The 24894-nt window shown below is 33.4% G+C and overlaps 3 protein-coding genes across 9 annotated transcripts; 1 reads left to right on the top strand and 2 right to left on the bottom strand.

Moving 5' to 3' along the window:
- Positions 1–4892: 4892 nt before the first annotated feature.
- Positions 4893–7799, bottom strand: LOC100527058 (uncharacterized). Of its 2 annotated transcripts, none has more exons than XM_041007067.1 (8): positions 7500–7799; positions 7149–7222; positions 7026–7065; positions 6826–6921; positions 6710–6741; positions 6239–6314; positions 5916–5969; positions 4893–5092 (listed from the first exon to the last, which is right to left on the bottom strand). In XM_041007067.1, the coding sequence occupies exons 1-8, from the start codon at positions 7663–7665 to the stop codon at positions 5067–5069; spliced, it is 564 nt and encodes a 187-aa protein (XP_040863001.1). In that variant the 5' UTR covers positions 7666–7799; the 3' UTR covers positions 4893–5066.
- A 1122-nt stretch (positions 7800–8921) lies between these two features.
- On the top strand, positions 8922–16065 carry LOC100788114 (uncharacterized). 6 transcript variants are annotated; one of them, XM_003540156.5, is made up of 8 exons: positions 8922–9616; positions 9945–12067; positions 12318–12808; positions 13547–13600; positions 13854–14184; positions 14819–14911; positions 15001–15073; positions 15505–16065. In XM_003540156.5, exons 1-2 carry the CDS (start codon positions 9161–9163, stop codon positions 11862–11864), a joined length of 2376 nt encoding a protein of 791 aa, XP_003540204.2. In that variant the 5' UTR covers positions 8922–9160; the 3' UTR covers positions 11865–12067; positions 12318–12808; positions 13547–13600; positions 13854–14184; positions 14819–14911; positions 15001–15073; positions 15505–16065. The 6 variants fall into 6 exon arrangements, with proteins under 6 accessions (XP_003540204.2, XP_006592717.1, XP_040863494.1 ...); XM_006592654.4 differs by having other exon boundaries at positions 12163–12808; XM_041007560.1 differs by having other exon boundaries at positions 9945–12808; positions 14819–14901.
- A 531-nt stretch (positions 16066–16596) lies between these two features.
- BHLH57 (bHLH transcription factor) lies at positions 16597–19097 on the bottom strand. Its single transcript, XM_003540155.5, has 4 exons — positions 18391–19097; positions 17997–18197; positions 17708–17881; positions 16597–17601 (listed from the first exon to the last, which is right to left on the bottom strand). The coding sequence occupies exons 1-4, from the start codon at positions 18877–18879 to the stop codon at positions 17497–17499; spliced, it is 969 nt and encodes a 322-aa protein (XP_003540203.1). The 5' UTR covers positions 18880–19097; the 3' UTR covers positions 16597–17496.
- Positions 19098–24894: the final 5797 nt, after the last annotated feature.

The following is a 24894-nucleotide window of genomic DNA, read 5'->3' as shown; positions in this document are numbered from 1 at the left end:
GCATTGCTTGTCTCAAGAGCCATGAGAAATGGTGCAAAGAAAACCAGTAAACCTAATACTCACTCCAGTTCATGACGGTAAAGACAAGGTAGTTTGTTGCAACTAAGCATGAGACACCTTGCATTTACATTATAACAAACAAAGACTCTCTGCACTCATCCCTTTATTTTATTCAATGTTTCGGTTGGTAGTGAAGCAACCTGCTTTGACAACATGATCTTAATTTAATAGATTCTATATAAGCATATCTGTAAAATATGTTCTATACTAATCATTTGCCTAAATAATTATAAAAACAGATAAAGAGTTAAAATATAATTTCTTTACTAATATGAAAGGGATTTCTAAGATTTGATATCCATTTTTAAATGACTAAAAAATTATAAGTCAAAGATTTACAAAAATACTAGTAACGGAAGGAAATTTTATAAAATTATATATATATATATATATATATATATATATATATATATATATATATATATATATATATATATATATATATATATAACCGAACTCTAGAAAAGCAGCGGTTTCGATCAAGTTGATTTTTCAGTGTGCTTCAACTATCGTCATTTTCATTGGGCTTCTTTACTAACAAATAATCACTTTCGTATTTTGCTTTAATATTAAGAGTAAACAGTACACTTATAATATACAAAAATTAAACTCATTTAATATATTTTCCAAAATTCATAAAATAAGTCTTTTCTTCCTCTTATCCCTTGTCATATTTTCACACACCCACACAGAAGTCACTTGGGGTACTAACTATTTTAGTATTTTTAGAGAAAATACTAAATTCTAGTTTCATATTTTTGAGAATGAATGAAAACTAATATAAATGAGTGGTCGATTTAAAAATAAAATTATAAGTAAGTTATTATAAAAAAACATTAATATTACCGGACCACGTACTAAATAGTTGTTTGTAACTAGGTAAAACCTAGCTATTTGTTTGGAAATAAAATTTCTGGTCTCATAATTGACTGTACATATATAATTATTTGAGAAATGCACATACATAAAATTTGACAAATAAAAAATTGCAGATAATTTAATAAGAAAAAAATATATTTTTAGTCTTTATATTTTATAAAATTTTAATTTTAATCCTTGGTATTTTACCATTGAACATTGTACTCATGCAACTTTTAAAAATTAATGATTTTAATCCTCTAAGACAGACAATATACTATTTATTATGTGACATTTTTTAAATATTTAGGAATTTAAATATTTGACAGCATTCGAAATAGAAGAATTAAAAATATATTTTTCTCATCTAATATCTATACACACCTTACATCATTTATATGTTTTTTTTGAAAGTCTTTCTAAGATTATTCCATTAAGTTATGAGCATCTATTGCAATTAAATTAAGATTAGCGTTGTTATCCTTTCTCAATCTAAAAGTGTTCATGATACTTCTTCATGTCCTCTTCACACGCAGCAAAAAAAGACAGTCTCACACATCCTCCTGAGGCAGTTAGGCGCTCAATAATAATAAGTGAAAACTGGAATCAAAGAAAAAGGTTTCAATCTACATATCTACTACTCATTATTGAATGGTGGAGGTTATGAGATCAATGAACTCAATTGAATGAAAGTTGCACAATTGGAAAGTGGAGACAAGAGGGTCACGGTTCAGCAAATTCAACCCTTTCTTTGAACGAAAATGACTCCGTGCCGACTCAACCTTATGTTAGGTTTACTGCTTCCAGAGAACACAACTATTTCACTACTCCCTTAGCTGCTATATACTTTAATTTCTCACGCCTACCTCGTGAGCAAACTTTTCCATCAAAATTTCACCACATCTTCTAACTGCAAGTGCAAACCAATACCCATACTTAATTTCACAATGACACAAACATAACGCAAAAAGAGAAAGAAAGAAACTGCCATACCAACTGCCCTAGGCTCCTCTACTTAATTTCCAAAGCCATACGTACATCCATTCAGTCTGAATAAATTTCACCACACGTATTAATAGAAGAGGAATTTAAAGTAATTTAAGAAAATAAAATTAATCAATTTTTTTTGTGTAACTTTTCCTTCAACAATACTACATTGATATCGAGTGCATATAACTAGTGTGAATATGTTTTGGTTTAGTCAATAATTTTGAATTCTAAATATGTAAGTGCATTAAATATTTAAAGGAAGAATTTTCACTATTACAAAAAAGACAAATGACAATTGTGAAAAACAACATATAAAGACAGTTTTGCATCGTCTTTGAAGCTAACGTCGTTAAAAGTTAAGACTTTCAACGACGGTTCTATAAAATCTGTCTTAGAAAAATGTTATCTTCTAAGACGGTGCTTAGTTAAGTACCGTTTTAGAAAGATAACTTTCTAAGACGGTCGTTAGCTAACGATCGTCTTAAAATGTTATTTTGAAAAAAAATAATTAATTTAAAATAATAAAAACATTATTATGAAATGATAAAAACAACATTATTATGAAATGACAAAAACAACATTAAAATAATAAAAACAATTTTGTTAGTTAGCTCAAGTTCTATCTATAAATATATAAATGTACTGTCAAAGTCAAAGCCTAATAATATCATTCATTCTCTATTAAATTACTTTTCTATTTCATCACCTAAAACAAAGTAAAAAAAGTAAAAATCCAAAAGTAATGACTGATCAATACCCAACAATCAAAAAACAATCTTCATTGGTTAGCTTCCTAACCAACTGATACATGTTTTCTCGTTGAAAGTAATAACAAGTCAAAAATAATAAGAATTCTATTATTTGTTGTTTATTGTGATCATATGACTTAGGACTCATACAGGATTGTCTCCATACATGATTGTTGTGGTTGTGTATAATAAATAAACAAACTTACAAAAAGCCTTTTATAATAAATTAAGAATCAAATAATTATGTCAATTGAAAAATTCCCGAAAACCAAAAGGCTAATCCTATCTAAGCTTAGCACCCTTAATTTGTTGCTCTAGCTATCATAATCATACATATGAATAAGCTTGGTGCATTTGAGGTTAGGTTGCCTCACATGAATTTGTTCTTTTGAAACACAATATAGTGAGTTACATTTGTCAAAGCAAAATTATACGAGTACAAAAGCTAGAGTTACCGCTAGGTGTATTTACCGGTGGATACCTAATTGTAGGTTGCTTCTGATCTGTGCCCAACTGCTAACTACAAGAAGTTGTTACTGGTGATAGTAGTCGTCACTCATAATTAATAATGAAGAAAGGAGTTAGCTGAACCTTTCAAAGCAACAATATTTAATTATGCTAACAGAAGCATTCTTAAGCCACAAAATCGGTAGTTCTTCAGTATAAGTATAATAGTAATAGTAATAAATAATAATATAGAAAGAATACATTCCACGTGTAGAGTCCATTATGTATAGAGAAAAGTTAGGTGGGGGCTAAAAGTGGTACTTTCCTTGTGAATACATTTGGATTTTTGTCCTCTTTTTTTTTTTTTATTTCAGTTTCTTGTTTATTTTTCTCTTCACATATATCTCTTTTACTTACATTATCATGCAATCTAGCTGGACTCTAGACGTGGAACACATGATGTATCAAATCAAAATTAAGTTTGGATATACATATTAACTAAACATGATAGCTATATACTGGTAAATAGCCAAAAAAAAATAAAAAAATTGGAGGGAGAACTTTGTTGCCTGTGATGGACCTACCCAGTTCCCGTGAAAGTATAATAGTTTGTAAAAAAAAAATCAATATGATAGAGATCCATTTGATGCTTTTTCAAGTCTTGGGCATGTTATTTCTTTTACCTTCTATTTTTTTTTTTTCTGGTTTGTATAGAATCTATTTGATAAAGGCCGTGATTGCCTTGTTCTGATTCGGGTAATCAAATTGCATGCAAGACTATAGTTGATGATACTTTCGTGCTCATAATCAACGTTCCCCGGCAGTGGAAGGGCTCCTCTATAAGTATATCAAAGAAGAACTAAACACGCATGGCTTAGGCTCTACATCAATCAATCATTACGTTATAGGGCCCAACAGGAGTAACCACAATAGGAGGCATGGCCACACCATGATTAGAGAAGCTTCTGTACATCTATTTTGGTATTGTACTTGCTATATTCACTCCTCTTCTTTCCTTATCCACTCCCCTTTTCTAAGTAAATAGGGGAGTGTATTTTTTTGAAAAACAAATTAGAAAGGAGAGTGGATAAACAAAGAAAGAAAGTTGATATAGCAATTGCCTTTTGGTATTAGAGTCGGAGTGTGCCCATAGGATTATTTTTTTATGGGCTTAACTACAAGTTTATTTTGGCAGAGGCCTGTTTGCATCTTGCAAGAAGGCCCACTAGACTAAAACTGAGATGAGATCTATAATTGTTATTCCACACTCAAAGGAATCATTTATCTCTACCCACCCAAACTCCAATCTGTTTAAGCCAAAACTCTCACACTCCATCCAGAACAAAAGAAATTTTGACAAGTAACTGGTATAATGAAAATAAGAGCATGTCCAATGGTGTAATAATAGTAAAATTTCTTATCTCATTTTTCGGTTGGCCATACAATATCACATTGGGTTTAAGATTTTAAAATAAAAAAAAGAAAATCTCTCCAACAGTGCAATCCTTAAGAACTATTGAAAGCCATTTTTTGTATAAGCAACTATTCTTATGTAAAAACTATCACATCAATTGCTCTAAAAATAAAACTATGTATGAACTAGTTCTTGAGTTTAAGAACCCCATAAAAAACTTTTATAGGAGATGCTCTGAGTATGAATCTGTCACACAAGCCAAACTTTACAAAAGCCATTTTCTATATACAAGCAATAGAGTGTCATTCAGTAAACATCAGTATGCATGCAACACTGCAAAAACAACATTCAACAGTAGGTTTATTCACCAGAAATTCGTTAGAAATATAATTTTATTGAGACGAATCTCTGGTACTAATGTACTACATGTCTTCACGATTCCATTTTACATTCATCTTAGAAGGATCGTGCTTCAGAGCTTACATGGGTAAATTGATGAAAACAAGAAAAAGATAAAACACAACTGCTACAAAAACATTTAGTTTCATTTACACTGGACTCAAACCAACCACACCTGAAAAACAAGAAAGCGCAACAGAGATGTTACTAAAATGGAGAAACTTTAAGTTTATGATACAGAAATTTAGAACATTCTGACAATTGCAGTCATAAAATAAGCAGCACTTTTTTTTTTCTTCTTCTGAATTAGACTATGAAATGATATTGTCCATGTCTTGGATCAATGATAAGTGCTGGCAAAGCTTTTCCACGCCAAATATTAGGTTTGAGAACTCATTGCAAATTTTAATTGAGATTTTATAGTTTAATTTATAAGTCAATTTTTTTTATATCCAAGGAGCAAGAAAAAGAGATCTGCGATACATTTATCTTGCTTTTGTTGAACATTCCCATGTCTGTATCATTACTGCAAGTCTCTAATATCATAGATAGATAGATAGATTTTCAATCAAGACCTCCGACCACCATCTCTCTATATCCAATATGAGCATGTCTCTGATCAACTAACACTTTGCAAAGTATATATCATGCCAATAAAGCATGTCTCCGATCAAATTAGCTGCCATCATCAGTTATATCAGGACCTTACTTATCTAGCAGAGTCATATGCAAAACTTTTGAAAATTACACATTGCTTTTGAATCATATAAGCACCATGCATGTTTTTACTGGAATCTTTTATGATAAGGTCATTGCACATTTTATCGTGATGGACATTCAATCATAGAAACAAAATTAATCACAAAGTTATTGAAAATTAGTCATCATTGAACACGAAAACAAAAGGTGAATCAAATAACATATATATAATCATATCTGAATAGATGGATTGATGAATTGGAAAGAACATAATTATTTTAGTTAATTTTTTTCCATACCACATGCCAATCTTCCCCCAGCATTTCCAGTGCTCAAACTAAGTTCTTGCCCACCTACAAAAGTATAAGAAAATGTAAATGAGACTAAAGTAAAAATGCTCCAATAATGACTGAACACGAATGAAACTTAATATACAACTCCGCAATTGCAGTATGAGGTATAAAACAATAGCTGGGAGAAGAAAAGTAAATCTCATATTCATGTCATGGCTTTCCATCTGTGGTAAGCTAAGCATATCATTTGCACACTCATCTACTGTTTAATTGGCTAACATAAAAGTGCTGAAACTCTGTAGACTATTGTAGAGTTAATAGGTGCTAACCCTTTCCAAGGTCATCCTCAAGCTCATGAACTACTAAGGCTCTTCCAACTACTGAATTGGGTCCAATGAGTGGTATCTGCACATTTTAGGCATAAACACCTCATTTAGCTTACAAATACAATAGAGCAAATTACATCGACACTCCTTGTGATTTATTGAAATTCATATGATATCCATTGTATTTTAGCTTTATAGTAACCACTTACAAGGGTACACGATGTAACGTGTTTCTTGGGTATCTAAAAGTGTCAGTCTAATGTAATTCAAACAAATTAAGAGGAATTAGCGTTTAGTTAAAAAGACAGAGTATCATGTGAATTTCAAAGAAATTACAGGAGTGTCACTGTAATTTGCTCAATACAATAAAATTTCAATTTTTAAAAAATAAAATTGCAGACAGAAGGAGCAAGGGTTGTATAGCAGAACATAATAAAAGACAATGAATGAATCATATGAAATCTTAAGGAGCACCTGATTGTCCACAGTTGTTGCTTCTGCAACTCCTGTACTTAAAAAATGGTAAAATGAGGGCATGGATCTTAGGTTTAAAAAACATTCCAAAGAAAGAAGAGGGAAAGAAGCATTACCATCGGCATTAGCAACTATGTTTCCCAGGTCACCCGCATGGCGAATTTTATCCTCCGGAGCACCATGTTTGAGTTTATTAGGATTGAAATGTGGCCCTAAATATGTCATTCAATATCAAGAAGCAAATGCTCTTACAACTTCATCAACCATAGTACCAAAACTAACCAAAGATAAATAAATAAAAACTAAGTGGCCTTACCAGTTGATATGCACCCATTTGTTATATCACCAAACTCATGCTGCAAGAAAGAGAACAAAAATAGCACAAGTTAGAAAATGATTTCGAAAACGGGATGACATAGAAAGAGGCCTCAAAACTCACGAGATGAAAACCATGAGGCCCAGGAGTAAGACCAGAAACACGAACAGTAACAGTTGTTGGGCCTGCAAACACAGCTAGCACAGAGAGCTAGTTATTAGTTAACATAACATATTGGTGAGTAGAGAAGGTAACAAATTAAGGAAGTATTATTGGTCTAGTGGGTTTGAATCTTTCGCTAACAAAAACTAACTATCGATAAAAAAAAAGTATTAGTGGTCTAGTGCTGAAGGAAGAAGAGAAGAAAATGAGAGGGGTAGCAAGTTCGAATTCACCCGCTAATAAAAACTAACAACTAACATTGCCGATAAAAAAAAAAGAAGTATTATTAGTGTGGTAAGGTTGAAAAGGAACCGTTGTCTTGTTGTTGGGTTAGAGTGACAAGGCCATGGACGGAGGAATTGCCCTTGAGGATTGCAACGGCTTTCTTGGTAGTGGCGGGAAGGGCAATGGATTGAGGAGCTGGGAAGGAAGAAAAGAGAATAGTGTGGGCGGCCATGGCTGCAATTGCTGCTTGCATTGTTAAGAGTGATAGTTAATGGAATGAAGGGGTCAACTCAACTCTGATTCTGATGATACTGCAATGCAACCCCCACACCACACCCTCTCACTGCTAGCTATAGTATCTGCTCTCCAAATGATGAAGTTAGTTGGATATTTTTTTGTCACGTGAATGTGGTTTTTTTTTTTTTTTTTGAAGTTTTTTATTATTAAATATTTTTTTTCAAGAGAATATATTACTAATATTTCTCTTTCATTGATATTTATGGATAATAAGCAAACAAAAAAAATGCCTTAGGTGTTGGTCTCAAATATTAATAGATATTAACTAATTTTATTTTATTTAATGAATTCATTTCTAAAATATTGATTCATGCTTTCTAAGATCAGAAATCACAAATATTTTTAAATTTATTAGGTCAAAAATTAATTTCCCCTTTTATACACAAAAGAATCAAATAGAGTTATCTCATTAAATAAATCAACCCCTACATGTAAATACAACATGTATCATTATGTCAATTCTTTGAGTTTCTCTCTTTTATTCTTAATATTAATTTTCAATGAATAATAATTTGAGAAAAATATATTCGAAACTAACTTGTGCTCTTTTAAATGAGAATGATACAATCAAATGTTAACTAACTTTCTTAATAAACCTAAACTAGTTTATTTTTGCTTACATTCAAAACTTAAGAAATAGTTGATTGCTTATCAAATAAGAATAAACGAGATAATAATTTTCAATTAGTCATGATAAATTCTCACATGCCAAATATAGTATTAGGATATTCATAACTTATCTCATCTCAGTAATTCGATTTAGTTTGAAATAACTTTTGAGAAGTTCGAGTTTAAAAAATTAGACGGGACTAATTTTGAAAAAGGATTTGAGTTATATATTCAAATAATTTGAACACGATTCAATGTTTTATATTCTTTTTGAAAAGTGTAATCTTGTAAACAATTATATTAATAATCCTATTTTTTGACTTTAATAATAATAATTAGTCTAACATGATAGTATTATACATGCATAGATATTAATTATGTTGTTATCGATTAAATTTAAAACTAAAATATTTTTATTAGTAATAAATAAGTGAAAATAATAATAAATTTATAAAAAGTAATTAATAATTTTTATAAAAACAATTGAGTGTAATTCTATCACCCAAGTAACTTTTTGTGGGGTATTTATTCACGTAAAATTAGAAATTAAAAAATAACAATTATATGATAAAATTTTGCTTAGATAATAGAGGATATGTATATGACATAAGAGATTATGCAAATGCTTCTTTCACTTATGTGGTGAAATTTTGAGTTGAATCCTTGAGACCGAACTCGAACTGTCGAACTCCAAAGTCCATGTTACAAATAGCGCACTGCAAACCGCGAAGCCAAGCCAACTCCGTAAAAGTAAAACACAATTTAAACAAAAAAAGAAAAAAAATGTGATGAAGCTGAAAATCGAAATCGTGCAGAGCAAAGAAGGCATTGACATTTGAACGATGGAGCCACGAAACCCTTCTCCGTCGCCGTCACCGGTTCGAGTCCTCATTCGCCCTCCGTCGTCTTCGTCTTCGTCTCCGTCCTCCTCCTCCGACCATCCCTCTCCGGCACCGGCGCCGTCGCTCCCTCGCTCCTCCGACGGCGTGGTGGTCGTCGGCTTCATCGCACGGCGGCACGATGATTCCGCGCAGCTCCTCAACCGCGTCATCGACTCCAACGTCTTCGCCTCCGGCAACCTCGACACGCCGCTGCTCGTCGACGATGAGGAGGCGAGGGAGTGGTTCGAGCGGAGGAGAATCAGCTACTTTCACGACCACGACAAGGGGATTTTGTTCCTTCAGTTCTCTTCCACTCGCTGTCCGGTGAATCACGCCGCCGCCGCGCCGTCGGGATTCGATTCCGCCGTCGAAGAGCACGAGTTCGGCGACCTCCAGGGAATGCTTTTCATGTTCTCTGTAAGTCATTTTCTTCACTCTTCTAAACACCTTATATTATTATGCAGAAAGAATATTAAAGTATCAATAACCTAATCTTATCGTCTGAATTACATAGAAGATATGATAATGTTTTTCTTATATTTAGCGAGAAGTTTGCAGAATTAGTGTAGGATTTACCAATTTATATCATGAAAGAGTTAAGACTGTTACCTTCAGTGAATTAGGAACTCCAATTTTAGCTGCTGTAGTTAGTTTTTTTTTTTTTTTAAATTACATTGTGTGTTCTGTGTATGCTGTTAATTTTAAATGCAGGTTTGATGGTGTAATTGACGAGTTAGAAATGCAGGTTTGTCATGTTATCATATATATTCAGGAGGGGTCACATTTTGGTACTGGGATTTTAAGGAATTTTCGTGTGCTGCAAGCAGCCAAGCATGCTATGGCTCCCTTTGTTAGATACCAGACTATGGGGCCTTTACCGTCTAGATCGCATCCTTCACCGTCCTCCCAACCTGTTTCGTCGGTGAACAATTCTTCACCTGGTAGAGGTGGTGGTAACTTGGGTCGCAATATGTCGGCCATATCTCTCATGTCAGGTTTAGGTTCTTATGCTTCTTTGTTTCCAGGACAGTGCATACCTGTTACACTGTTTGTATTCATCGATGATTTCTCCAGTTTGTCGAATTCCAGTGCAAATGGGGAGGAATCTTTGGATGGCTCTTCGCTTAACCAGTCTTCTAGTTTGAGTAGTGCAGCCAAAGAAAACTTGCCTGCTAAAGGTTCTGGTTCGGTAGTTGTGCTGGCACGCCCTGCAAGTCGATCTGAAGGTGGATTTAGGAAGAAACTACAGTTGTCTCTTGAAGCACAAATTCGCTTTCTGGTTAAGAAATGTCGGACATTATCAGGTTCTGAAATAACTCATTCGGGTGTGAGAACTGGGGGTACCTCAACTTCTGCACCTTTGTTTTCACTTGATGCATCAAGGACAGTTGTCTTGTTGGATCGGTCTTCAAATCAAAGAGGTGTGTCTCTTGAGTTTGCCAGTGGACTTATTGATGATGTCTTAAATGGGAAAGCAACTTCAGATTCCCTTTTGCTTGAAAGCCACAGTCAAAGTGCGAGCAAAGAAGATTTAATATCAGTTAAGGAGTTTGTTTACAGGCAATCTGATATTTTGAGAGGGAGAGGGGGGCTAATTAATACCAGCAGTGGCTCAGCTGCAGGTGCTGGTATGGTTGCTGTAGCAGCAGCTGCAGCTGCTGCCTCAGCTGCATCTGGGAAAACATTTACTACTCCTGATCTTCCTAATCTTGAAGTTTGGTCATCTTCTAGTCGTCATATCTTGAGTGGAGTTCTCTGTGCAAAAGGTGGTTGTTTGGATGAATTTGAAATTATCAAAAGAAAACCTCGTCCAAGGAATACTGTTTCATCAACAGTGGAAGGATCTTCAAAGAGTACAAATCCTTTTGATGTTGCAGTATCTTGGTTACAAAGTGGTAGAGGGTTGAACACTAAATTCTCAACTTTGTGGTGCCAAAGAGCCATTCCAGCCGCAAAGGAGATTTATTTGAAAGATTTGCCTGCTTGTTATCCTACTTCACAACATGAAGCCCATTTAGATAAGGCTTTGCATGCATTTCGCTCAATGGTAAAAGGACCAGCAGTGGAACTATTTGCAAAAAAGTTGGAAGAGGAATGCACTTCCATATGGAAATCAGAAAGGCAACTATGTGATGCTGTTAGTTTGACAGGAAAACCATGCATGCACCAAAGGCATGATGTTGAAACCAGTAATTCAGACTTGGGAGCCCCGCCCATGCCACATTCAAGTGGCTATTCTTTCCTTCATGCTTGTGCTTGTGGTCGTTCCCAGCAGTTATGTCCTGATCCCTTTGATTTTGAATCATCTGATGCTAGTTGCTTCTCTGACTGTGATAAGCTACTTCCTGCAGTCAAATTAACAGAAATAGAAGTTGCAGGACCTGTTCAATCTTCTGCTTGGAGTTTGCTTCGTATTGGGGGTTCAAAATACTATGAATCTTCTAAAGGCCTACTTCAAAGTGGATTTTGTGCCACTGAGAAATTTCTTTTGAAATGGACTATATACCTAGAGAAAAAGAAAATACCAAATGGTTCTACAGAGGGTATAGTGAAGCAAGGTTCTGTAATTAGGGCACCGAAGGTTGAATATATTGCAGATGCAAAGAAAACTGATGTTAGACAAGCCCACCATGCTTCGCAGTGGAAGACCAAGGAACATCTTTAGATATATTGAAGGCTGATGATAAAAAGATAAGTTTTGGATCAGGTTTCCCTATTTTCAAAATGAGAAAACCTTTTTCTGAGGTTGTTGCTGGATCAGCGGCTGGTGATTCAGGATTCCCTCCTCTTCAACAAAGGAAATTGCTTGCACCAGGTTCAGAAAAGGGTATGAAACAAAGCAGGTCAAGTAGTCAGACTGTTGAACAGGTTAGTGCAGTCATTGATCATGAAATATCTCAAAAATCTCAACATGTATCATCTACTCAGGGACCTCTTGATGTTAATGCCAATAATATCTGTAGGGATGGTGATCCTTTTTTGAGGATTGGTAGCAATGTAGTACCTCTATTCTTGAATGGTGGTGAAATGAACATATCACATTCTTTAAAGCATGCTATAGTATATGTTGGATTTGAGCATGAATGCCCCTGTGGACACCGTTTTCTGTTGAATGCAGAACATCTCACCGAAGTTGGATCTGCATACTCATTATCTGAAGAATCTCATATATCTTCTATGGAGCCTGCTGGCAGAAATCAGGCATTTCATACTAAAGTAAGCAAGAATGCTTCCTGGAACCAAGTTCATCGAAGCTCAAATGAAATTCTTTCTGCAATCTCAAATAAGGAAAGAGATGTGAACAAATCTAATCAAATGATTCCTAATAGTGATATGAATTCAGATGGTTTAATACGTACTTCCATTCCACTAAAGCAACCTAATTGGACATCAATATATTCAAATGCAAAACCCCTGAATCTTATAAAAGATTTTGGAGGGGACCTTCAAGCTATTAGCATGGATGGTGATGATCTTGCATTCTCCATGCTGAATCAAAACTTGCCTATCTACATGATGTGTCCTCACTGCAAGCATTCTAGGAATAATAAGGATACACCAAAGGTTAAATTTGCCAGTGGGATCTCACAACTTAAAAGGATTTTTCTGGTATGAGTTGCTGCTCTTATAAGCATTAAATTATGTTTCAATTAGTATCATTGATTTTTTTTTTTTCTGTTGATAAAATCCATATTAATATTGAAATATTAACAACTTTGGATTGTTTATCATTTTCTTCTTATAAACCCATGGGGGTTGCACAATTTTCCTTTTGTTGTTTGTCTTTTACACTTTGTCTATGAACTGCACCTTTCACATATTTGCTTTACGTAAAAAATGGGATGTAGTTTTCTAGGGTAATAAACTCATACTTTCATCTCCATTTACTTATTTCATTTTCTTTTTTATTGCTTAAGATAAACTAAAATTTCTTTGGACGTACTTCAATATAAGGAGCCACTGATTGATAGGTTGCCAGTTTCTATAACAAAATTTGTGCTTGTGATCCTGTTAAAGAAAGGCAACATTGGATTTTATGAAATAATATAAAGTTGTGATGTAAACACTGGTTCCTTTTAAAACAAATCTTACAAACCATCCATTACTTTTTAGGGATTTATGTTTTACAGTATGACATCTTCATTATTGAATTAACTGATTACTGATAAGTAGTTTATCATTATTTCTTGTTTGTTGGGCATTTTCCCCAGTAGTTGAAACCATGCATATATATTTAGCTGGTGTATGTATTATATGCCACATGATATTGATGTTTTCTGTTGCGTTTAATCATTTTATTTTAAATTAATATCAGATCAGCAAACTAATCTTTAGATATTACTTTAGGTGACACCTGCATTTCCAGTGATACTAGCAACATGCCCTGTTGTACAATTTGAGGTATGTCTTTCTTCTTCAGGTGTGGAGTTCTTGAAATTTTGAATGTAAATGAATAATACTTCACATACTTAAACTTGTCAAGAAATTGATGCTTTATGATGGGAGGGAACAACCTTCTGTTTTGTGCTATTTGCATGCATATTTACTCTTTTCTCGGCATTGTTGTTTGTACTTTTAAAAATATATTAAGACTGTTGTACTTTCTGTTTATCTGCTCAATTGTGTAATATTTATAGCTATTTTGGCCTTGTAGACGTCATGCTTGCCTCCCTCAGTTCCAGATCGTGAACAAAAATTGCAGTTTAGCCTTGGATGTGAAGTGATCTTGCCACCAGAGAGCTTCCTTACACTTAAATTACCATTTGTGTATGGCGTGCAGCTTGAAGATGGAAACAAGCATCCTCTTAACCCCTTTGAACAGCAGCCTGAAATGACTGCCTGGATTACCAAGGGCACAGTACTTCAGATCTTGTCCAAGGGAAACAATGATGAGGGATATCAAACACAGTAAAAGTATACTAAATCTTTGAGTGGTCTTGCTATAGTGAAAAGGAAAGGATGCCAATAGCTTCTCCAAATATCAGGTGCAGTTCATGCCCCCTCTTCTTTTAACTAACATCATGTTTGAAAATTTAATGGGCAAAAGTATGCACCTTGCAATAGTTATTCATTATAGAAACTAGATCCTTTATGTTAAAGAAAACAATTATATTATGTGCCCTTTCAAGATGACCTTGGCCCTTTCATAAAACGAAATGTTAAATGTGTGTTCAAGATAAAAAGGTATACAATAAGAAGCAATTAGCAAAAGGATTGTAGCAGGCAGGGTCCCATCTAGTTAAAAACTTGTGCAAGAATGTCTAGATGATCAGGCTCCCACATGTTGTATCTACCATGAAGGACTAGCAGAAACCTTTTCAGAAGTGTGTTGTTTCTTTTAGCTTTATTTGTTCTTGGCAGAATATATACAAGTTGTGATTAAACTTTTTAGTCCTTACCCTTAAAAGGATGTGTGAAGTTTTCTGCACTCTTTTTTTTAGCTAAATTACAAGAAAACTTTTGTTTATGAAGATTGTCTATAAATTTTGAAGGTTTAGAACTGATTGATAAATGTCTCAGATCAAAGGCCATTAATGCTGATTAAATTGATCTGCTTAATTATTGTCTTGCATAAAACAATTGTTTGTGACTTTGCTGGGATTGGATATGTGTGTGCAGGACAAGTAACTTAGTGAATGATGGGTATGGTCTGGAATTGAATTACTGAGCTGTAATGGAAACTAGTGGAGTTCATAACTCAGGCATGAACTGGTAACATGGATTTCTGATATCGTGAATTGTTTGTACTTAATCACCAGCCTTTTAATTTGGTGCAATTGTGGGCCTCTTGGTTTTTGCAGATCTGTGGTTGGCTTTCTTTCTTGTGCACAAGTTCGTTTATATCTTGTGGGTAACTGCAAATTCATGGTTCAGGTATGCTGTCTGGATTGATTTGGATGATACTGCCCTTTACAAATGAAAGTATTCTATGGTTGGGAAGAGTCTGAGATATGTGCATCAATAACCAGAGAATTAGGATGTTCCTGGTAATGGTAGTGACTATGTTTTATAGATGCAGTACTTTTTTTTCATACTTATTTTCTCAATGACCCGCTCTTAAAAAGACTTCATTCATTATGATAAGTGTTACATTTTAGCCTTCCTGACAGTAAATTTGTTGTTTGGTCTGCTTGGATCTTTATCTTAATAATTTGATTAGTTAATACGTTCTATCAAATATTGAGCAGTTTGTTGTAATACAACTATAAAATAACATTAATAAGAAAATAACAGGTGCAGTTTGTTATATCATACAAGGTTGGGCGAAATGTTGATTGATGGCTTATTGTTTGCATGTCTCACAGTTAATTGCACAAGCAACTTCTGTATTTAGATTGAAGCCCGTTATAGAAATTCAACTGCTAGAGTTACTACGAAGGCGAAGTTTGCTTGCTGGTGAAGCCCCTCAAAGTTGTAGTTGACGAAAGGGTGGATGGCAGCATGTACATGGAAGATCATGTAAACCAGGACACCGATTGATATCTTTTATGTAGTGATCTTTTTATTCAACGTGAGGTACAAAAGGATAAAAAAGGGGCAAGCGTGGGCTAGCAAGGAAAACCATGCACGTTGGTGTTTCTTGATTTCCCTGGGGGGCATTTCTTGGTGTTGTAAGCTTGCTGATCATCAAGGTGGCAAAAAATCGTTGAACTGAAGCCTGTGGATGGCCTTTGTGAAAGGCTTAAATCGAGTGTTCTTTATAATGTTGAAACTATTGGTTTATGCATTAGAGAGGGGAACAAATGTGTAATTTTTTAAGTAAAACTTTCATTTTTGTTCATTAGATTATCAACATTGGTCGCTTTATTTTATTTCTTGATTTTATAACATCTTTACTTTAGGCCTTTGTTTTATAAAGGCTCAAATATATTTTGCGTTCTTATAAAATTTGTAAACTTTGAATTTTATCCTTGCAACACTTTTTGTCCGTTTTCATTGTCATAAAATTATTTCATTTTTTGTTTTAAAACGAGGTTCAAATATCAAAACCTAGACGTATAACTTTTTTACATCATTTAGGAGTGGATATACGGACTAGTTTGATCTATTTAAGACTCAGTTTGCAAAGCCAGCAGCGTTTTAGATGGATCAGATAAGCTTAGTTTGCAAACTAAATTATTTTTTTAAGGTTTGTATTCGGCCTACAAATGTAGATAAACAAACTAGCTGGTAGGTCCAAATAATAATTTGAAAAATAAATTATGGTAGAAAAAAGATATTTTTAAAAAAGTGAAAAATGTATAAAATTAGAAGAAAAAAATAAATTTATTTTTTAAAATAAAATCTATCACACTAAAATATATTAATATTTTAAACATAACAAATTAACAATAACAACCTAAATTAAAGATGAAAATCTTAACATAATAAATTAATAATACTTACATTGGATTACTCATGTAATCTGCGAGTATGTGGACAAAGCTTGCTAGACCTGTGAGCATAAAGGATCAGACTTAAAAATTCGATATTTTTTAAAAAAGTATGTTTTTTGTAAGGTCCACCAACTTAATGGACCGATCTATAGTTCATATCTATATACCCACTCCAATGATCGTCATGTGCAATTTTTGGGACTAGAATTAGAAAATATCCATAATTTTTTGTGTGAATTATATACATTAATTACTTCAAGATATTTAAAATAAATGATAATAAATAAGACAAATACTAATCAGTGTGCTAAGGGTATATATTAAAAGAATTTAAATTTTTTATTATAAAATTATACAAAATTATGTTATTTATAACTTTTTTACGTTCTCTTATAATTTTTATAATAAATATTTATCTTTTTTAGTTTCTTGACTAACGTTATAATTATACTTGTTAACGAGATCCTAACTTTAATATGATAATACGCATGACCAACAGGTAATTAACTTTTTTATGCTCTGGAAATCAATGATAATACGCACGTCCAATAATCCACAGAAAAGTGACACTTGCTTAAATAAGGACTTGTTTTTTACTGCTGAAATTTTTTTATGATTGTTTTTTCTTGCAAGTTTTGTTGGTTTCACTTGCTTCAGTCACTGTCGAACGAAATTTGTTGCCAGCACGAAATAATTTAAAGGTAAAACTTATTATGAACATGTGTCTTTGTGGGGTTTTGCTAGTCTTTGTAATGTTATTATTTGTTCTGAAAATTGGAGAATTACACAAAACGAAGGTAGCAACGGGGTTGTGGTTATACTAAGTGATATCATACTAGCTCAAGATGTTGGCGTGCATATTATACGTATTTCATGCCTCATCATAATCTCTAAAATGCAACTTCTACGTCATACTCATAGTCAAGCAGGAAAAGATGCCACGAATTCAAAGCCTTGGTTCAGAAGAGCAGCAGTCACCCATAGCTTCAAATTTGGCAGGTTAATTTCTGGTTCAGTTCCTTTTACCTGTTTTCAACAAACAAATTAATGACTAAATCCATAAGCAAAAATCATAATAACTCATTTCAACAATATAGAAAGATTGAATTGGAAAGGAGAGAGGACAGCCTACATTCAATGTAAATGTAAGTAGAAAACTGTCATCAACTGTAGCCAAGTTTGAGTTCTGAACATTAAAACCTGCAAGAGACTCAAGAGCCCTGTACAGTGAAGCAGCCAACCCTTGTACTTTATTGCACATTATTTTTGCATAGTACCCTCTTTCCTCCACTTGAAACATTTCCATCTACAAACCAGCATGCACAAATGTTACAGTAATGCATCGAATGCACATACATACATAGACTAACTGAAAATTAACTTATGGTGTTGACAACAACAACTTCTTTTATCAAACCAACCTGCATGATCTTCTTGCAGATTGGATGACCAATATTACGGGCCACTTGCACATTTTTGGGGTAGTTAATTGATCCTTGATAATTTTCAGACACTAATAAAGATGCTTCAAGTCCTGCAACCTCAGCCTTCAGCTTCCTAGCTCGAGCTTGAAGGTCATGCACATATGATGCTGCGTCTCCAATTATAGAAGCCTTATCCATCTGTCGACACAATTATAAAACCATGTCATTTTTAGATATTGTTATGATAAACTACTTTGCCATAAATACTTATAGAAGAAGAATTGAGCTTACGTAAGAAGTTCGACTCATTTGACCTTATTTTCTTTTTCTGTAAGTGTTCATGGAGAAATTTATCTAAGAAGGACTTAATTAATTGATGGGGGAACCGTACCTTAGTTATGTTGGGAACCAAAGAACGCAATGCATAAAGCTTCTCCTTCATTCGGCCTCTCCTTCTCCTCTCAGAAATGAGAGTCTTGGACATATCAGTTTTTACTTTTGGTTTGCCAACAGCATTGTTAGTTGTCGTTGTCATCGTCCCAGAAGAATGTTCTTCATCAAGTTCTTCTCCTCCTTCCCCCTTGAGCTCCCTATCATAGTAAGAGAAGGAGCTAAATGTGGAGCTTGGATCATAGACATTCACAGCATTATTATTATTGTTCTGATCAAAAGGGTTTGCTGGACATGAAAGTAGCTGCTGCTGATTGTTAGCAAAACAATCATTGATAAGGTCAGAACCGAAGTGATCACAGTTAGCATCTTCATTCTCCCCTCGGAACAAATTGATGAACTGATCAAAATTTGGATCAGCAACGAAGTCGTACAGCTCAAAATCATTCATGTACGTCAGTGTGTCTTGGTGAACATCCATCGTGTTCATAGTTGGAACTTTGGATAGTTAGAAGTCTAATTGTAATATATAGAAGGTTGACATGATTATTAATATATAGTTTTGGTGTGAATGGAATAAGATGAGTTTCCTTTCATGTCACCGGGGTTCATGAAAGGATGTTTGTACGATTCCAAACAGCGACCTACTTATGAATAAACTCACACCAGATAGTTCCGTTGGATGTTTGTATAATTAAGTTGAATTTGGAGGCTGGTGAATTGAAGAAAAAGAAATATTTATAGAAGATTACAAAATTTTATAGATTTCTCCTCTTATTAAGTGACTCTCACTCATAATTTTATAATTTTTGTTAGCACTTATCTTAAAGAAATTATTACTTTGAATTCTAATTTCTATTTTAAGTATATATGACTTAAAATGAACCTAGTTGCAGCCGATCTCAACTTTTCAACTTTTACACAAATATTGTAATGAAATAAGTATAATGCAAACCAGCTCTAAGAATACTGTGGATGTTCAAGTAAATGTTTTTTTATTTTTTTTATCGGCCAAGTTGTTTAAGTAAATGTTATAGATTAATTTTTCTCTAGAAACAATTTTCTTTCTCACTATGATATTATTGTGGAATATCTATAAGTTCTATTGATGATTAATATCTGTCAAAGAATCTAACTGATCATCTTTAATAAAAGTTCTTCTCTCAAATATTTTTTTTTATTTACAAGATTCGAATCCAAAATCTTACTTAAAAAAATCGAAGTTAAATCACTCGAACTAACGACTTGTTGATTTCGGAAGCAATTTTAAATAAGGTTTATCACTTACATGTCATGCTGGATATCATTAATATCACTATAGTTTATGCTGTTAGAAGAGGTTGAATCTGGCAAAGTAATTCATTCCTGCATACGTGATTAATTTTCTATTTAGTTCTGTTGTATAACCGAGTCTCAGCATGACCAGCTTTTCTCGATTTTTATATTAAGTATATTGTTGCTAAGCTCATTATTATTACAAAGGTCGCTTTCTATGATGAGTACTACAACTTCTTGTTCGGGATAAATAAATACCTAAGTGTCTACTGTTGTTGTGTGAACAGAATCAATTGGGAACATAATGACGTCGACCCTCACATATTTTAAATTTTATTTATCAAATAATGGAAACTACTGTGGAAGGAAGTTAGTGATTTCACAATCATAATAGCCCTCAAACTTTGCACTCCATTAATTAATGTGCGGTTCTAGATCCTCAAGACTATATAGTAGTAGCTTACATTAACATGCAATATGTGAACCCTAATTAAAGTTTTACGCCTAGCTAGATACTTGGAAAAGAACTTCATAGGTTTTGTTTATGACTAATATTAATACACACATGTATATGATTAGCTAGTGATCTTACTTTGATTTTTTTAACTATTGACTTGCTTTTACTGAAAGATACTTATCAATGTATATGTACATGAATATGAATTCCAAAACTGTCAAGAAGTGTGTGAGAGTAAATATTTGAACCTGTAGATACATATGTTGCCCTCATTGACCTTAATCAAATGATTGAAGCTCTGGAGTCTCTGACCTTTTCTTTTTTCGGGAGGAGAATCTAACCTGACATCAGAGACCACGATTTTGATTCCTTTGTGTGTGTTTTTTTCTTTGTTCTATTTTATACCAGCTATATAAGCATAATTACAAACAGAAGAAGGAAGAACCACGCAAAACTAATGCAATTTTTAAATTAACTTCACAGTTTTGGAACAATCTTATGGAAGGCACGTAAAGGAGCGTGTGAGACAACAGTTTGAGCTGACGCTTACACGTGCCACTGTCCATTATCTACATTTTATTTCCCACATATCATAGCCAACAATTCTATCCATCTCATCCTACCACGGGTATACCATAAGCTTCATAGCCGCAACACTTATATGATAGAAAATAGGAATTAATTTTATTTCTAGCTTTTGGTTCTAGAAGCAATAAGCAGCAGGCATATTCTACACACACACAAAAAAAAGAATATGGTAGGGTCATAATAACTTTGTTTATTTTATCATATACTAATTTCATGCGACGTCTCGGATGCTGCATGACCCATTCTATTCTTTTGCATAACTAAACGGAATCAACCCTTGCATTATTTTTCACTCAAATATGAATGATGGAAATTAAAGAATGTTGATTCGTAAAACTGGGGGCGTGTAACTAACATCTCTGATAGATGTGATAGACCAGCCCAGCCAATATAGAATTACAAGCTGGTTGAATTTGATGAGAAGTTCTAAGATTATTTTTTTACAATGGAGTTTGCTGATGCATCACAATGATCCCAGCTAATTATAATCTAAACAAATTCATGCTAGTTTAGGTGGAATTAAAAGATTTTCCAATTTTTTAACGAATTCATTTATAAAAATATTAAAATAAAAAAAGTGTTTTGGGAAGGAAAAAAAATGTTGGGGTCAAGTTAAAAATTTCCAAACCCAAAACTCGACAACCATCATAGATGGAGTTTTTGGCACTTCTGAATCTGATTTCACAAAACAATTCAAATCAACTTCGGATTAAGTCGTTGTGATTTTAGCTAAAAAATATTGCTCCCAAGTCCCAAATGTGTATGTGCATATTGTCGAGTGCGTTTGAGCAGACATTTACAAACTTGATTCATAAAATTTATTTTATGAAAAGTAAGTTTATAGTAAAATGATTTATGTGTGGAATCTGTTATTAAGTAAAATTTATTAAAACTTATAAAGTTATAAAACTCATGAAATAAAAAGTAAGACTTACACGATTTTAATTATTAGTTCTGATTAATAATAAAATGTGTTAAAAAATATTAAAAGGGTGTAAATAACATTTTTCATTTAGTCAAATGTCACTTATTTTTGTTGTTGAAGGCAAAAATCAAAACTGCGGTTGAACTTTTTCAGGTATGACAGTTAGTGTCCTAAAAGATTTATACGCGATATCTCACACAAAGAAGGAGAAGGCTTAATAAATGCAAAGAGTACAAAGAAGAATCAAAGAAGAAGCCCAGAAGAGAACAAAGAAGAAAAACTTAGTAGAAACCAATAACCTCATTTTCTTTTAAAATCATTTTTCAAACAAAAAAAAAAAACTTAGCCAACTTTTTTGTTTGTCTTTTATAACCAATTATAAGCCTATAATGTCTTTGTCCCCCTCTTGATTTTCACTTTTATTCGCATTAATGAAAAATTTGAATTTCAAATTTGAATTTAAATGTTATAACATGTCCATTTAATTAAATATTTTTTTAAGAAAATTCTTTTGAAATAAATATAAAAATTACAACAATCCCCCACATATTTCAAAAGAATAAATTACATAATAAATAAAAGAAAATTCCTAGGTCAAAATGAGGTGTAAAGCATTTGACCTAGTATAACAAGCTATATGAATCATACCTAGACTGATAGGACTTAACACACAATGTAGTTGGTGTAGCAAGTTATATGAACCAAAGACACTTGGCGTATGATAATGGTCTACTAATCACAAGGCACCCCCACAGTCTTTATTGTTATCGCTATATTGCGTTACTAGGTTATCTGCGTGCTCAGTATTCATGAGTGCTCTAGAGATCTCGCTAAAATCTCATGCAAGCGACCCCGACCCCACTTGACACTTATATAGGTGATTTCATCAAGTGTATGCTGCAAATCATACACCACCCACAAAGGATATGAAAATCATTAAAAACTTTATAAGAAGTAAAGCTTTCTCTAACATATAAAGTTTACTATAAAGTTTATCCTCTCATTAATGCAACTCTAACACTTTCTCACACCATAGGAAGTGACTAAAAGCAAATTGATAGAAATCAATATGAGTGTTAGCAGAACTGGCAAATAACTTATTTTTACCCATATGAACCTTCTTTATGGGATCTCCAATCACAAAGGTTGGGTTATCATCACTTGTTTGTTTTAAGTGGTTTAAGTCTCATTCCCCTCGATGTTTCTAATATTATATTCCTCCTTAAGGGTTTTGTCTAAGGATCTGTCATGCCAAGTTTCCTCCTGACTTCATATAACCTATGGAAATTGTTTCATCTTTTAGTAGCTATTTAACCACATTATGTCTCAGTTGTATATGCCTATTTTTCCCATTGAATATTTTATTCTTAGCCACAACTATCACTGACTGGGAATGTTAGTTAAGAAGTTTTTCAACCACTCAGCCTCACAACCAGACATTTCTAGAGCAACAAACTTTGACTCCATTGTTGATCTAGCATTAATAGTTTGTTTGGTTGATCTCCAAGCTACTGCACCACCACCAAGAGTTAACACATAACCACTAGTGGATTTTGTCTCATCTGAATCAAAGATCCAGTTAGCATCACTATGCCCTTCTAGTACCGTGGGAAATCCATTGTATTCAATATCATAATCTATGGTACCTCTCATATATCTCATGAGTCTAACAAGTGCATCCCAATGGTCTTGCTTAGGACTATGGGTATATCTACTCAATATGCCTACTGCATATGCAATATCAGTTCTAGAAAAGTTCATCAAATGCAGTAAGCTCCCAATGATTTGGGCATATTGAGTTTGAGCAATTGGTTTTCCTCTATTTTTCTTTAATTGAGAGTTAGCATCATAAAGGGTACCTACTGACTTAAAGTCATAATATTTATACTTCCTAAGAATTTTCTCAACATAATGCTCTTGGGATAATAATATACTATCTCCCTTCCTTATAACTTTAACTTCCAAAATAACACTTGTTTCACCTATGTCTTTCATTTCAAATTTAGATGCTAAGAAAGATTTAGTTTTAAAAACTATATCATTACATGTACCAAAAATAAGCATGTCATCCATGTACAAGCATATAATAACATGATCATCATTAACAGACTTTGTATACACACATCTATCAACATCACTACTAGAAAAACCATCAACAAGTAAAGTCTCATTAAATTTTTCATGCCATTGTTTAGGCGCTTGTTTTAAACCATATAGGAATTTTAAAAGTTTGCACACTTTGTTCTCTTGATCATCCACCACACACCCCTGAGGTTGAGTCATATATATCTCTTTTCCTCTAAATCACCATTCAAGAAAGTTGTCTTAACATCTATATGATGAATCACTAACTTATGGATTGTAGCTAAGGAAATCAAAATCCTAATGGAGGAAATCCTTGTAACAGGTGCAAAGGTATAAAAAAAATCTATGTTAGGTTTTTGAGTAAAACCTTTAGCAACCAACCTTGCCTTGTACTTATCTATAGATTCATCAGGGTTATACTTCCTCTTAAAGATCCATTTACATCCAATAGGATTTGCACCCTCAAGTAGATCTACTAAAGTCCATGTATTATTCTTTTTAATAGAGTCAATTTCAGTCCTAATGGCTTGCTCCCAAAGGTTTGCATCTGAAGAACTAATAGCTTCTAAAAAACTTAAGGGGTCATCCTTAATAAGATATGTATAAAAGTCATCTCCAAAATATTTTTCTGTCCTATGTCTTTTACTTCTCCTCAAATCCTCGCTTATAGGTTCACTATAGGTTTCAACTAGTTGTTCAAGACTAGAAACAATACTAGAACTAGCCCTAGACGTCAAAGTGAAAACATCCTCAAAGAATTCGACATTCTTAGTCTCCATAATGATGTCACACTCAATCATATCACTCTTAAGAACTAAAAATCTATAGGCAGCACTATGTTCAGCATAACCAATAAACAAACAATCAGAAGTCTTAGATCCTATTTTCCTTTTCTTTGGATCAGGTAACATCACTTTGGCTAAGCACCCCCACACTCTGATATATTTGAGGTTTGGTTTATATCCTTTCCATAACTCATAAAGGCTCAAACCTGTTTTTTTTTTATGTGTAATTCTATTTTGTAAAAAACAAGCAGTCAAGAGAGCTTCACCCCAAAGGTTGTTAGGAGTAGAGGAACTAACAAGTAAAACATTCATCATTTTCATAAAGGTTCTATTTTTCCTTTCAGCTACTTCATTTGACTCGGGTGAATATGGGGGGGGGGGGGGGGGATG

The sequence above is a fragment of the Glycine max genome, chromosome 12 (assembly GCF_000004515.6).
Source record: "Glycine max cultivar Williams 82 chromosome 12, Glycine_max_v4.0, whole genome shotgun sequence".
NCBI lineage: Eukaryota > Viridiplantae > Streptophyta > Magnoliopsida > Fabales > Fabaceae > Glycine > Glycine max.
The sequence above is the reverse complement of the archived record's forward strand: the minus strand, read 5'-3'. Positions and strand labels throughout refer to the sequence as shown.